This window comes from Salvelinus alpinus, chromosome 23 (assembly GCF_045679555.1).
Source record: "Salvelinus alpinus chromosome 23, SLU_Salpinus.1, whole genome shotgun sequence".
In the NCBI taxonomy this organism is placed as follows: Eukaryota; Metazoa; Chordata; class Actinopteri; order Salmoniformes; family Salmonidae; genus Salvelinus; species Salvelinus alpinus.
The window spans coordinates 15,306,595-15,322,453 of NC_092108.1; the positions used below are offsets into that span (position 1 = coordinate 15,306,595).

Genomic DNA, 15,859 nt, shown 5'->3' on the forward strand with positions numbered 1-15,859 from the left:
TAAATAAGAATTTGTTCTTAACTGACTTGCCTAGTTCAAATAAAGGTTACATTTAAAAACGACAAATGTTTACCTTGTCAGCTCGGGGATTCGATCCAGCAACCTTTTGGTTACCGGCCCAACGCTCTAAACACTAGGCTACGCGTTTGACAATTTATAGTGAAGTATATTAGTCATGCCCATAATTATTTCAAAATATAAACAATACATTCATATTCATACATATTAATAATTACATTCATATTCACATCTCGGGAACTCGGAACTAGTGGTGCTTTCACGACAACTGGGAACTCGGACAAATACGAGGTCAAATCATGACGTCAGTGATTTTCAGGTCGGACAGTCGGAGCACTGGAAAGAGGCCTAAATTCCCGAGCTGGAATTCCGAGTTGGATGACCGTTCAAAACGATTTCTCAGTCGCAGCTCGTTTTTTCCCCCGACTTCTCAGTTGTCTTGAACGCTCTGGTGTCGGAAGTCGGAGAACGCGGCATAGGATATCTCCGACCCCCGACCCCCGACTTCAGTGCGTTCAAGACAACTGTGAACTCGGTGAAAAAACGAGCTCGATTTGAAAAATCATTTTTAACGGTCATCCAACTCGGAATTACAAGTCGGAAACTCGTGCTTCATCCATTGTATGCCAGCAGGTCAAACGAACGACTAAAATAAACGAGTCACTCTGAGAAACGAATCATGGCTCTCGAGTCAACTGCACATCATGGTTGATGCATGCAACTTCTGCAGCAGAATGCAGCCCGCATCGCGAGGACTCCGCCACGTTATCTGCCCAGGCGTTGCTGACGCCAGCCAGATCTTACAACACCTGGATGGTTGATGCAAGCAACTTCTGAGCAGGGGAACACAACCAACATCTCGACCGACCTTGACACACATGGCGAGCCAATCAATCAAGTGCACCTGATGTGTTGATTTACCGTTCATTTTTCTGATCTGTCGGTGTCACTCTTCTAATCTTAAAGTAATTTCAAATGGCTGGGGACATAGCAGAAGCAATTGTAAGTAACATTTGGCATTCAGTCAATAAATGCTCTAGATAAACAAGCAGTGCTCATGGTAGTCTGATTAATCAGGCTGTAATACACTTAATTCGGTATATACAGCCCGAGACGTGTGCAAAATTGTGTAAATGTTCCTTACAAGCCAGAATGATTAAATTAAATGTAAACTTCCTATACAGGTTGTCTGTGCGGTTTGTCCTTCTGCTGATTAAAATTTGAGACAAAATATCCACAGGAAAGTATTATTTACCAGACTTTTTAGAGAGATGTAGGTATATGGTTAGGTAACAAGGTAAAATTCGTTTTATATTGGATTCTCTCGTTAATATCTATTGAACCAAGCATGCCTAGACAATGGAAATAGTATATTCTGAATCAAGGGAGGATGGAGAACAATCCACACCTTAATTTTTTTATTGAAATCCGAATATCGAATGTAAAATGAGTTCTCAGCCAAACATAACCATATGCCTACATATGGACTTAAATTTAGAGCAGCAGAAGGACAAAACCCACAGACGTGTAGAGTACATTTTAAATGTAATTGTATTCAACATTCTGACTTGTAAGAAACATTTACACGATTTGGGGATTTTCAGGCTGTATATATCAATTAATTGTGTATTACAGCCTGATTAATCAGACTACGGTCGTGGAAACACGTGAAAATTATTTAGATTAGTATGAAGTGGGGTTAGCAAGTCACATTTCAGAGTTTCCTAGTTCCGACTACCACGTGAATGTGGCAAGAGGCCTGAGTTCCCCACTTGGAATTCCGAGTTAGATGACCGTTAAACGATTTTTCCCAGTCTAAGCTCCTTATTTTTATAATTTTTTGATGGGGGAGTTCCCACAGTTGTCTTGAACACTCAGAAGTTGGTGTTTCTGAGTTCTAACTAATTTTGAACAAGGCATTTGGCTGCTTGATTGACAACTAGTCAACAAACACACCCTGCTGTGATACTGACGTTAATAGAATACAATTTGGTGCGCTGTTCTGCAGTGTTCGTTTAAGAGTCACCTTGCAATCAGTAGAATCAGTTTCATTTAGTGCCTCTGTCTCTCCTGTAGAGGTTGTTGGCGCATCTCCGTGTCACAGAGCTACGTTCTCTAATGGCTGCCATGGGCCAGACCAAGAGTGGTCTGAAGTCCAATCTGCTGGTGAGGGCTGTGGGGGTTATACAGACCCAGTGCAATCCCCACCTGCTCACAGTCGTCCGCCAGCTCTACCAGGAACGCTACTCCGACCAGATAGTTCCTGGCAGCAGACCGGTGAGTCAGACATGGAATTTTCCCCCAATATAGATCAGGAATTCCTGTTTTTCTCTCACCTTAGGAGAAACGGGAATACTGCTGTTTATAGTCTGCCTGTCTCAAAATTGTGTTGCTGGCAGTGTAATGATTTGATATTTTCTGACAATCTCATGCCAACTAGACGACTCGTGGAAGCCACCAGGAGGAGCAGACCGTGGCGCCGGCGGAGGAGCCATCACACAACCCCACACAGCACATAAACAATCTGACACACAACCCCACACAGCACATAAGCAATCTGACACACGACCCCACACAGCACATAAGCAATCTGACACACGACCCCACACAGCACATAAGCAATCTGACACACGACCCCACACAGCACATAAGCAATCTGACACACGACCCCACACAGCACATAAACAATCTGACACACGACCCCAGGTTGTTCCAGATGGTACCCCTTCCCTTTTACCAAGCCCTGGGGACAGTCCTACCCCCCACACAACTGGGTAGGTTGACCTTATTGTTTCCTTAGTGAAACTTGAATATTTATCTCTTAATCTTGGGGCTGGATTGAGGTTTGTGATTGTTTGACATGACAGTTTCTCTTCTCCCACTGATGTTGTCTGTGGGAGAATCTAAATTGCATACTCCTCGCCTCATTCCTCGCCTTCTCCAATGGGTTTTGAGAAAGTCCGAGACTTTTTCACATCCAATGTGTTTTGCGATGGAGGCGAGGAGTATGCAATTGAGATTCTCCCTGTGTCCATCCAGTGGGCTCTTTCTTTTCCGACATGCAAAACCAGGAGTTCATCCTCATGCTGACGCCAAAGCAAGTGGAGCAGAACAGAAACTGCAAGTCAGCACATTTTCTTACTACACAGGGTGCATTTGTAAATTCACTCTGGAGTGCCACGGTGCACTCTGGACATTCGTAAATTCAGAACTTTGTCAGATTGTCTGTTCATAAATTCCGAGCGTTTTGCTTTCTGAGCGCACACTGTACACTCTGGCCGAGGAGTAGGGTTGATTCGTGCGTTCTGACAACGGCAGTCAAGCACCCAAGCTACCTGACTAAAGTTGGCTCGCTTGCTTGCTTCTTCCAGACACAAATGAGAGAACATCTGACTCTGACCATTTTTCTCACCCTAGCAGAGCTGGTTAGGCTGTTTTCAGGTTATCCAGAGCGTTGGTCACTGTAACTGTGCTGCTGGCCACAATTTAATTACGCTTTTTTACCAAAGTTTACTGACACGGCAATATTCAACGAGTATAGAGTGTTCATAAATGAATCAGTTATCCTGAGCTCTGGCACACTCAGACGAGAGTAGATAGCCAGAGGGAATTTACGAATGCACCCACAGAATTCACTCAAACTCACCATAATATTGTTTATGTTTACAAAACTACTACCAGCACATTCATTCTGAGATCTGTGTATGTATCCACAGGGCGCTGCGACCAGGTGTGCAGAGTGTCCAGGTGGTTCTCAGGTGAGTAGGATGGAGCCTGTAGGAGCCTGCTGGTCATCACTAGAAAGGACTGGAGTACGACATTCTCTAACCACTAACCAAGAGCTTATGTACCTGCTCATCAGTTCTAATGATGTCGCCACTTCTGTCCGTTATGCCAAAGGCTGGCTGCCTGACCTCTGACCTCTTTCAGATTCTGCTTCACAGAGAGTCTTGGGTACGAGGAGGATCAATACCCACCATGCCTGTCCATCAAAGTTAATCAGAAATGCATACCCTTACCGGTAAGCACCAAAAGCTGTTAAATGTTGAACTGAGAATGTTGTGGTCTCTTCACCAATCATTCTTCACTGTCCTTCCGATGCGCTGGGACAGGAACTTCACAGACACTGTACACCCATCAACATAACCCCAGCAGTTTCTCCCGGCCTCCTCCCCTCATTTCATTTATATGTCTGGTGGAAGAGATGTTGCAAAGTAAGTAGTCTTCCCTTTTAATCTTTACTTTCATTATTATTTTAAGGATTTTGTTTTCAATTCTGTATTCTATGCATAAGGAGTGTTGTCTTGAAAATGCCTAGGCAAGATCTAGCGTGTGTGTGTTTATGTAGAGGTACTCTGTGGCTGTGTACCTGGTGAAGGTGCTGTCCCCCTCAGACCTCCTCAGTCAACTGAAGAGCCAATCAGTGGAGAGTCTGACATTCTGCAGACAGCGCAGTGAGTATGGCAACACACACAGAAGCGCACACACTATTTTTGCCTTTATTGCACACAAATACAGTGCAAAAAGACCACTGACATATTGTGTATTAGCACCCAGCTTGAGTTGATGCTCTCTGGTATTTGTAGTCCAGGAGAAGCTGCGTTTCGACCCAGAATGTGAGGTGACCACAACAGGACTACAAGTGTCCCTTATATGTCCGGTAAGAGTTAGCCACTTATCCCTCAGCTGCAAAGGGCAACAATTCCTTCAGCAGACTGAAACATAAATTGAACTGACTGACAGGAAGTTGATTATGACTGTCCAATCCATTTAATGCATTAAATGTATCGATCTATAGACAAAGGGGTGCACTTTTTGTCTTTATTCACTAATCAATTTATCATCAAGCCTTTGATTCGTGGAATCAGGTGTGTAGTGCTAGGGCAAAAACAAAAATGTGCACCCCTTTGGGTACCTAGGAACAGAATTACGAAACACTGATCTAATGGTCAAGGTTAGGCTTGGGGTTGGATAATCTGATCCTGCAGTAGATTGGTTTTAGGGTTGGATCATCTGATCCTGCAGTAGATTGGTGTTGGGGTTGGATAATCTGATTTTGCAGTAGATTGGTGTTGGATCATCTGATCCTGCAGTAGATTGGTGTTGGATCATCTGATCCTGCAGTAGATTGGGGTTGGATAATCTGATCCTGCAGTAGATTGGTGTTGGGGTTGGATAATCTGATCCTGCAGTAGATTGGGGTTGGATCATCTGATTTTGCAGTAGATTGGTGTTGGATCATCTGATCCTGCAGTAGATTGGGGTTGGATCATCTGATCCTGCAGTAGATTGGTGTTGGAGAATCTGATCCTGCAGTAGATTGGTGTTGTGGTTGGAGAATCTGATCCTGCAGTAGATTGGTGTTGGGTTGGATAATCTGATCCTGCAGTAGATTGGGGTTGGGGTTAGATAATCTGATCCTGCAGTAGATTGGTGTTGGGGTTGGATAATCGGATTTTGCAGTAGATAGGTGTTGGATCATCTGATCCTGCAGTAGATTGGGGTTGGATAATCTGATTTTGCAGTAGATAGGTGTTGGATCATCTGATCCTGCAGTAGATTGGGGTTGGATAATCTGATTTTGCAGTAGATAGGTGTTGGATCATCTGATCCTGCAGTAGATTGGGGTTGGATAATCTGATTTTGCAGTAGATAGGTGTTGGATCATCTGATCCTGCAGTAGATTGGGGTTGGATCATCTGATCCTGCAGTAGATTGGTGTTGGATCATCTGATCCTGCAGTAGATTGGGGTTGGATCATCTGATCCTGCAGTAGATTGGGGTTGGATCATCTGATCCTGCAGTAGATTGGGGTTGGATCATCTGATCCTGCAGTAGATTGGGGTTGGATCATCTGATCCTGCAGTAGATTGGGGTTGGATCATCTGATCCTGCAGTAGATTGGGGTTGGATCATCTGATCCTGCAGTAGATTGGTGTTGGTGTTGGATCATCTGATCCTGCAGTAGATTGGTGTTGGTGTTGGATAATCTGATCCTGCAGTAGATTGGTGTTGGATAATCTGATCCTGCACAAGATTGGTGTTGGGGTTGGATCATCTGATCCTGCAGTAGATTGGTGTTGGGGTTGGATCATCTGATCATGCAGTAGATTGGTATTGGTGTTGGATCCTCTGATCATGCAGTAGATTGGTGTTGGGGTTGGATAATCTGATCCTGCAGTAGATTGGTGTTGGGATTGGATAATCTGATCCTGCAGTATATTGGTTTTGGGGTTGGATAATCTGATCCTGCAGTAGATTGGTGTTGGGGTTGGATAATCTGATTTTGCAGTAGATTGGAGTTGGATAATCTGATCCTGCACAAGATTAGTGTTTGGTTTGGGGTTGGTTCATCTGATCGTGCAGTACATCGGTGTTCAGGGTCATCTTCAACCATGAGCCACATTCTATAGGCAAAAGTTGTGGAACACTGCAGATAGAAATGTCATGAATAGAGCTGACATGGTTGTTTATTGTTCGTGTCAGAGGTATGTGTGTTCTACACACCGTATTTCTATCTGAAGGTTCCACAAAGTTCTGCCCAGGGGTGTATTCATTCCGCCGATTCTGTTGCAAAACGTTTCTTAAACAGAAGCAAACGAAACCTACCTACATTTGTCCAATATAAACTTTTGTTTTAGTTTTGCAACTGTTTGGTAGAATGAATACACCTCTGTTCTCCTCTGTCTACAAGCTGGGGAAGATGCGTCTGTCAGTGCCCTGCAGGGGGCGTAAGTGTGCACACCTCCAGTGCTTCGACGGGACGCTCTACCTGCAGATGAATGAGAAGAGGCCCACCTGGACCTGCCCAGTGTGTCACGAGCCAGTTCCGTACAGCCAGCTAACTATCGATGGGTAATTGTGTATCATATATTTAAATACCGGCACCCTGCCCTTTGGCATCTCTGTATGACTATCTGGTCTCTATGGTGATTGATGTAATCTGTGGTTTCATTATCATAGCATTATTATTGTATTGACAGAACAAAGTAAACTGTATGTGCCTCTCACTAGCTGCACCCACAGACAGTCAATTATTGGATATGATTAACTAAACTCAATGCAATGCCAATTTTCCACGGGTCCATGGCACTTGTTGGTTTCCATGTTAAATTAAAATATTTTATAGGCCGACCATGAACCCATGTTACCCACAATTTTTAAGGATGCACATAGCGGTATACACCACTCCAGTTTGAGTACAAATCCCAGCCCCACCGCTATTCTGCAGCTCCCTCCCTTTCATACAAAACAGTGAAATCTATAGTTGCCTTCCCACGGTCACGGAAAACGTGCTTCTTTTGAGCCTAAAATGTAGAAATCTGTCAAATTGTAGGATGCAAATCCGCCGCCAGTTGTGGTACACTGTATTATAATGGCCTGTAGATACTCTTGTGAACGGAGACTTGGCCAAAAGTCGGCATCACCTACATTTATGATAATGAAGTGTGGTGTTCTGCTACAGTTGAGGTCGGAAGTTTTCATACACCTTAGCAAAATACATTTAAACTCAGTTTTTCAAAATTCCTGACATTTAATCCCAGTAAGAATTCCCTGTCTTAGGTCAGTCAGGATCACCACTTTCTTTTGAGAATGTGAAATGTCAGAATAATAGTAGAGAGAATTATTTCAGCTTTAATTTCTTTCATCACATGCCCAGTGGGTCAGAAGTTTACATACACTCAATTAGTATTTGGTAGCATTGCCTTTAAATTGTTTAAATTGGGTCAAATGTTTCGGGTAGCCTTCCACAAGCTTCCGAAAATAAATTGGGTGAATTTTGGCCCATTCCTCCTGACAGAGCTGGTGAAACCGAGTCAGGTTTGTAGGCCTCCTTGCTCGTGCACACTTTTTCAGTTCTGGCCACACATTTTCTATAGGATTTGAGGTCAGGGCTTTGTGATGGCCACTCCAATACCTTGACTTTGTTGTCCTTAAGCCATTTTGCCACAACTTTGGAAGTATGCTTGGGGTCATTATCCATTTGGAAGACCCATTTGTGACCAAGCTTTAACTTCCTGACTGATGTCTTGAGATGTTGCTTCAATATATCCACATATATATCCACACCATTCCTCATGAAGCCATCTATTTTGTGAAGTTCACCAGTCTCTCTTGCAGCAAAGCACCCGCACAACATGATGTTGCCACCCCTGTAATTTACGGTTGGGATGGTGTTCTTTGGCTTGCAAGCCTCCCCCTTTTTCCTCCAAACCTTATGATGGTCATTTTGGCCAAACAGTTCAATTTTTGTTTCATAAGACGAGAGGACATTTCTCCAAACAGTACGATCTTTGTCCCCATTGATTTGCACTTTTCGCACCAAAGTACGTTAATCTCTAAGAGACACAACTCGTCTCCTTCCTGAGCGGTATGGCGGCTGCGTGGTCCCATGGTTTTATACCTGCATACTATTGTTTGTACAGATGAACGTGGTACCTATAGGCGTTGGGAATTTCTCCTTAGGATGAACCAGACTTGTGGAGGTCTACAATTTTATTTCTGAGGTCGGCTGATTTTCTTTAGATTTACCATGATGTCAAGCAAAGAGGCACTGAGTTTGAAGTTAGGCCTTGAAATACATCTACAGGTACACCTCCAATTGATTCATTATGTCAATTAGCCTAACCGAAGCTTCTAAAGTCATTACATTTTTTACAATTTCCAAGCTGTTTAAAGGCACAATCAACTTAGTGTACAGTCGTGGCCAAAAGTTTTGAGAATGACACAAATATTAATTTTCACAAAGCCTGCTGCCTCAGTTTGCATGATGGCAATTTGCATATACTCCAGAATGTTATGAAGAGTGATCAGATGAATTGCAATTAATTGCAAAGTCCCTCTTTGCCATGCAAATGAACTGAATCCCCCAAAAACATTTCCACTGCAGTTCAGCCCTGCCACAAAAGGACCAGCTGACATCATGTCAGTGATTCTCTCGTTAACACAGGTGTGAGTGTTGACAAGGCTGGAGATCACTCTGTCATGCTGATTGAGTTTGAGTAACAGACTGGAAGCTTCAAAAGGAGGGTGGTGCTTGGAATCATTGTTCTTCCTCTGTCATCCATGGTTACCTGCAAGGAAACACGTGCCGTCATCATTGCTTTGCACAAAAAGGGCTTCACAGGCAAGGATATTGCTGCCAGTAAGATTGCACCTAAATCAACCATTTATCGGATCATCAAGAACTTCAAGGAGAGAGGTTCAATTGTTGTGAAGAAGGCTTCAGGGCGCCCAAGAAAGTCCAGCGAGCGCCAGGACGGTCTCCTAAAGTTGATTCAGCTGCGGGATCGGGGCACCACCAGTACAGAGCTTGCTCAGGAATGGCAGCAGGCAGGTGTGAGTGCATCTGCACGCGCAGTGAGCCGAAGACTTTTGGAGGATGGCCTGGTGTCAAGAAGGACAGCAAAGAAGCCACTTCTATCCAGGAAAAACATCAGGGACAGACTATCTGCAAAAGGTACAGGGATTGGACTGCTGAGGACTGCGGTAAAGTCATTTTCTCTGAATCCCCTTTCAAATTGTTTGGGGCATCCCGAAAAAAGCTTGTCCGGAGAAGACAAGGTGAGCGCTACCATCAGTCCTGTGTCATGCCAACAGTAAAGCATCCTGAGACCATTCATGTGTGGGGTTGCTTCTCAGCCAAGGGAGTGGGCTCACTCACAATTTTGCCTAAGAACACAGCCATGAATAAAGAATGGTACCAACAAATCCTCCGAGAGCAACTTCTCCCAACCATCGAGGAACAGTTTGGTGATGAACAATGCCTTTTCCAGTATGATGGAGCACCTTGCCATAAGGCAAAAGTGATAACTAAGTGGCTCGGGGAACCAAACGTCGATAATTTGGGTCCATGGCCAGGAAACTCCAGACCTTAATCCCATTGAGAACTTGTGGTCAATCCTCAAGAGGCGGGTGGACAAACAAAAACCTACAAATTCTGACAAACTCCAAGCATTGATTATGCAAGAATGGGCTACCATCAGTCAGGATGTGGCCCAGAAGTTAATTGACAGCATGCCAGGGCGGATTGCAGAGGTCTTGAAAAAGAAGGGTCAACACTGCAAATATTGACTCTTTGCATCAACTTCATGTAATTGTCAATAAAATCCTTTGACACTTATGAAATGCTTGTAATTATACTTCAGTATTCCATAGTAACATCTGACAAAAATATCTAAAGACACTGAAGCAGCAAACTTTGTGAAAATTAATATTTGTGTCATTCTCAAAACCTTTGGCCACGACTGTAGGTAAACTTCTGACCCATTGTGATAGTGAAATAATCTGTCTGCAAACAATTGTTGGAAAAATTACTTGTCATGCACAAAGTAGATGTCCTAACCGACTTGCCAAAACTATAGTTTGTTAACAAGAAATTTGTGGAGTGGTTGAAAAACTATTTTTAATGACTCTAACCTAAGTGTATGTAAACTCCCGACTTTACCTGTATATGCAGGCTACTGACAGTGATCCTGGCGTTGGAGGGCTTTCAGGACAATACAGAGGTAGAATACCTGGCTGACGGCTCTTGGAGGTTTGTTATAGATGGCGTGAGCAGGACAACACAGCCATTCGCACCGTTGGAGAAGATGGGTGAGACTATGAACAGAGATCACAGATTCAGAGTTGCGATAATAGCTGTCTCAACTCGGTTTTGCATCAATCAGTCACCGATGTGAAAGGGACACTTAGGAGGAAATTTGAGTTAGCGCTTGGATCTCAATTCAGAATATGGGCGTGGGTTAGCAGTGCTTTCACCCTCATCTCTCTCCAACAGAGGCCTGTAGTGCTAGTGTGACTGCAACCACCAGAGCCGTGTCAAAGGAAGTCGTCACTGTGGACCTTACGCAGGAGTCATCCGAGGACGAGGCTGATGAGGTCACAAAGGTGCGCCATAACGATGACCTCCCCGACAGGAACGGGTTTCATGAAGTTGCTCAAGGTTCTGTATGGTCATCAATGATAAATCCATCACAGAGATTAACAGTACAACACATGTCGGCGCAGAGGTAAAATGTGTATGTTTGTTTACAGTTAACCTGGACACCGACCTTTCAGGTCCAGTGGTCAGAAGAAAAAAAAATTGCCTAAGAGGCAATGGTTACTGAGCAGTCCCAAGAGTCTAGAAACTTAACTCACAATTATTGAGCATGGTTACATGCACACAATACTACGATTATTGGGGATAGCTAGATTTGATATAATAGTTTGTTTTAAAACGTTTAGGCCTACATGCTTTGCAAGAAGAATGATTTCCCTAATAATCCTGTGTAGATTGACACATCTGAAATCGGGTAACCACAGTAACCATGTTTTTTGTGAAGCCTATTTGATGCTGAGGTTCGGACATACAGTATAAAGTGTGTATGTGAAAACTATTTCTAAGATAAATTTTTTCCGAACTGACTTCACTCGCGCATTAGAGGAAGGGTTGCGCTACTGGTGCTGGCACATGCACAGATCAGATGCGTTGCTGGAATGCCAATTAAATTGTTTACAAGTCCTAATAATTCCGAAGATTGCTCTAAAAATCAGGTGTTTTATTCGGTGTAAGCTTACTTCAATTTTGACCTGAAGCCATTTTTAAGATGAGCAGAGTAATGTTTTTACATGACTATTTCCATACATTGCCTACGTCATAATCCGTTTAATATCTAATTATTGTGCATGTAAATGTACTCATGTTAATGTATTTAATGCTTTTTTGTAATACCAATTTCTAATAAAAATGATTGTTTCACCCTCCTAAAACATGTTTTGAGTCAAGTTCAAGATATTGTGGAGGAGTATAATAAGAATAAAATTGGTAGATGGATAGGCCTAGATCAGGAGTTCTCAAACTTTAATGGAAAAGGACCCCCTGGGCGAGGACTCCTGGGCGAGGACTCCTGGGCGAGGACCCCCTGGGCGAGCTGCCAATATGCTAGGCAATGACTACCACTGCTGTAGGCTAGTGAGACGGGCAAAGGCTATATTTGCATATTGATGGCAAAATATGATTGTTATTGCGGGTGCATAGGAAAGACAGAAATAGTAATAAAAATGTTACCCTAACACATGTTGTGTAGGTATAATAAAATCAATATTTAATTTAGTGTAAAATGACATTTTTATTTCACCTTTATTTAACCAGGTAGGCTAGTTGAGAACAAGTTCTCATTTACAACTGCGACCTGGCCAAGATAAAGCATAGCAGTGTGAACAGACAACAACACAGAGTTACACATGGAGTAAACAATAAACAAGTCAATAACACAGTAGGAAAAAGAGTCTATATACATTGTGTGCAAAAGGCATGAGGAGGTAGGCAATAAATAGGCCATAGGAGCGAATAATTACAATTTAGCAGATTAACACGAGTGATAAATCATCAGATGATCGTGTGCAAAAGAGCAGAAAAGTAAATAAATAAAAACAGTATGGGGATGAGGTAGGTAGGTAGACTATGTACAGCTGCAGCGATCGGTTAGCTGCTCAGATAGCAGATGTTTAAAGTTGGTGAGGGAAATAAGTCTCCAACTTCAGCGATTATTTTTTTGTTGTAATTTTTGTAATTCTATTTTTTTAAATTTATTTAAAAAAAAAAAAAATTATTATTATTTATTTTTTTGCAATTCGTTCCAGTCACAGGCAGCAGAGAACTGGAAGGAAAGGCGGCCAAATGAGGTGTTGGCTTTGGGGATGATCAGTGAGATATACCTGCTGGAGCGCGTGCTGTTATCGTGAACTGAGATAAGGCGGAGCTTTACCTGGCATAGACTTATAGATGACCTGGAGCCAGTGGGTCTGGCGACGAATATGTAGCGAGGGCCACCCGACTAGAGCATACAGGTCGCAGTTATGGGTGGTTTAAGGTGTTTTAGTAACAAAACGGATGGCACTATGATAAACTGGATCTAGTTTGCTGAGTATTGGAAGCTATTTTGTAGATGACATCGCCGAAGTCGAGGATCGGTAGGATAGTCAGTTTTACTAGGGTAAGTTTGGCGGCGTGAGTGAAGGAGGCTTTGTTGCGAAATAGAAAGCCGATTCTAGATTTGATTTTGGATTGGAGATGTTTAATATGAGTCTGGAAGGAGAGTTTACAGTCTAGCCAGACACCTAGGTATTTATAGATGTCCACATATTCTAGGTCGGAACCTTCCAGGGTGGTGATGCTAGTCGGGCGTGCGGGTGCAGGCAGGCAGCAAACGGTTGAAAAGCATGCATTTGGTTTTACTAGCGTTTAAGAGCAGTTGGAGGCCACGGAAGGAGTGTTGTATGGCATTGAAGCTCGTTTGGAGGTTAGATAGCACAGTGTCCAAGGAAGGGCCAGAAGTATACAGAATGGTGTCGTCTGCGTAGAGGTGGATCAGGGAATCGCCCGCAGCAAGAGCAACATCATTGATATATACAGAGAAAGAGTCGGCCCGAGAATTGAACCCTGTGGTACCCCCATAGAGACTGCCAGAGGACCAGACAACATGCCCTCCGATTTGACACAATGAACTCTGTCTGCAAAGTAGTTGGTGAACCAGGCAAGGCAGTCATCAGAAAAACCGAGGCTACTGAGTCTGCCGATAAGAATATGGTGATTGACAGAGTCGAAAGCCTTGGACAGGTCGATGAAGACGGCTGCACAGTACTGTCTTTTATCGATGGCGGGTAAATGGGTAAACGGTTAAAATGGGTAAACTTCTGTTGGAGAACCCCTGGCCTAGGTTGATAAGTACTTCAGGATACATCATGGAATTCTGTTGAAATTTGGAGACTTTACCACTGTGGCTTTACACAGGCAGTACAATTATGATCTTTTTTTTCACTAACTCGATTTGCGGTGGCAAAAAATTGAGATTCCTGCGCATGTGCGGGATTTCTTTTTACGTAGCTCGGTGCTCCGCAGGCGCTTTGATCAGCACTGAATTACTTTGTCTGGGCTGCATTCCAAACACGTAAAAGACACACCCTCAACCCTCAAATTAAGTAGACACCGGCATTATGACCTATGATGAGTTGACACTTACAGGGCAGGGGCAACGGAATAAATAGTTCATTTTAAATGTGTCACTCGTTCGCCCCATGGTTGTATTCTCAGTCATCATGGAACCACCGGTAGCAGTGTGCTTTATATGCGCTACAGTCAATTATAATTTCATATCTTGGCTAGAAGACAACTCATCCGCAGACATCGATTGCTATCCATCTGACGATATCAGGTACATCGAAAATTAGTGTATAAGTGTGATGTTAGGGAAAGTTGTATGTGCTAGCTAACGTTTCCAAAAGCTAACCAAACATAATTACTTTTATGATACGCGTTTGCCTTCGTGCATTAGTAGCACATTTTCTAACTTATTTACATCCATTTTTATTTACACTTGTATGTTGACTTCTCCATATTGATGTTGATTTAAAGTTTTGGCTGACTTTTCTTAGCGGATGTACAATCATCACAAATTGATGTGTGGGGCGTTTTCAGGCCCCGGAGTGAACAGAGGTGTACACGCAAACTCAGAGGGAGGGCTGAGGGTCTTACGTTGCCAACTTCCCTTGCTTGGCTAATTGTTTGGACCGATGGCAAAGATGGCTGTGGGGATTCCCCCAAGGGCATAAGGCGAGGGTAAGTGGAGGAGGGTGTGTCTTTGATGTGTTTGAAACGCAGCCCTGGTGTAGCCTACACACTTCATGTTGTACACGAAGGACATGTTCGAAGTACTCAGTAGGCCATTAACCATAAGTGTGATTTCAAGTTATAATTTTTTTTTTCAGGAGGGGAGTCAAGCTACATGCAACTATTTAAGCTACTGGTTGTACCCAAAATACATGAAGAAAAAAATCTGACAAATGGGAAACGGATCAATCAATGCCACCCGGAACCATCAAGCTGAATAAAAATGTTAATTGCTTGTTTGTTTTTTTAATTCCTTTTTTGTTGTTGCATATAAACCAAAAAATGACTTGATATTTAGATTTTCACAAGTGGGTGGGTTAAATGTGGAACGCTTGTCATTGGCCAAATGCACAGCCAACCCTTCCTATCCCTTTAAAATAGGAGTTCAACCATATAACTATATTGTGTTAATCTACTAAGAAATTTAGAAATATCACTTCCTATTTTAGATTTAAAGGGGCAATCTGCAGTAAAAGCGCCCACCCTGCAACAAAGCTGTTTCGGTAAACCATGACTCAACAAAATTATAGTTTTCACCATGTTTTGAGGCTATACAATGTTTACAATTACATTGTTTACAAACCAAGGAGTAAAACAAGCTTATATTTTGGGCTCTGATGAGATGAGACGGTTCAACTTAGCTCATGAGGCATTTATAAGTTATGGGAGCCATACTGGTGAACATAAGCCAATTTAAAATCTTTGATTTCTTGCATGTGACAGAACGCTAAATTGTAGCTTGTCCTATCAGATAAAATGGTACGCTTTAGCCCTATGCTATCTTCAACAGGTTGCACTGATTGAGAGCTGCAGTCAGAAGTTTACATAAACCTGTTTTAATAACTCCAACCTGTGTTTCAACCACTCCACAAATGTATTGTTAACAAACTATAGTTTTGGCAAGTCGTTTAGGACATCTACTTTGTACTTGACAAGTAATTTTTCCAACAATTGTTTATAGATTATTTCACTTATAATTCACTGTATCACAATTCCAGTGGGTCAGAAGTTTACATACACTAAGTTGACTGTGCCTTTAAACAGCTTGGAAAATTTCAGAAAATGATGTCATGGCTTTAGAAGCTTCTGATAGGGTAATTGACATCATTTGAGTCAATTGGAGGTGTACCTGTGGATGTATTTCAAGGCCTACCTTCAAACTCAGTGCCTCTTTGCTTGACATCATGG

The 15,859-nt window shown here is 42.8% G+C and overlaps 1 protein-coding gene across 3 annotated transcripts; it reads left to right on the plus strand.

The window, feature by feature from the left end:
* Positions 1-328: 328 nt before the first annotated feature.
* On the plus strand, positions 329-14,906 carry pias4b (protein inhibitor of activated STAT, 4b). 3 transcript variants are annotated; one of them, XM_071361143.1, is made up of 14 exons: positions 329-1,020; positions 2,095-2,295; positions 2,459-2,792; positions 3,058-3,142; positions 3,735-3,776; positions 3,949-4,039; positions 4,131-4,232; positions 4,367-4,472; positions 4,605-4,678; positions 6,713-6,873; positions 10,478-10,614; positions 10,799-10,908; positions 14,480-14,620; positions 14,770-14,906. In XM_071361143.1, the coding sequence occupies exons 1-13, from the start codon at positions 994-996 to the stop codon at positions 14,489-14,491; spliced, it is 1,482 nt and encodes a 493-aa protein (XP_071217244.1). In that variant the 5' UTR covers positions 329-993; the 3' UTR covers positions 14,492-14,620; positions 14,770-14,906. The 3 variants fall into 3 exon arrangements, with proteins under 3 accessions (XP_071217244.1, XP_071217242.1, XP_071217245.1); XM_071361141.1 differs by lacking the exons at positions 14,480-14,620; positions 14,770-14,906 and having other exon boundaries at positions 10,799-11,772; XM_071361144.1 differs by lacking the exons at positions 10,478-10,614; positions 14,480-14,620; positions 14,770-14,906 and having other exon boundaries at positions 10,799-10,898.
* Positions 14,907-15,859: the final 953 nt, after the last annotated feature.

What these genes read in the sequence shown, in the direction of transcription:
- pias4b (XM_071361141.1), top strand. Translation starts at nt 994, where the DNA reads ATGGCTGGGGACATAGCAGAAGCAATT. An exon ending in GACATTCTGCAGACAGCGCA is followed by an intron (nt 4,473 to 4,604) that starts GTGAGTATGGCA and finishes TGGTATTTGTAG; the next exon opens with TCCAGGAGAAGCTGCGTTTC. An exon ending in AAGTGTCCCTTATATGTCCG is followed by an intron (nt 4,679 to 6,712) that starts GTAAGAGTTAGC and finishes TCTGTCTACAAG; the next exon opens with CTGGGGAAGATGCGTCTGTC.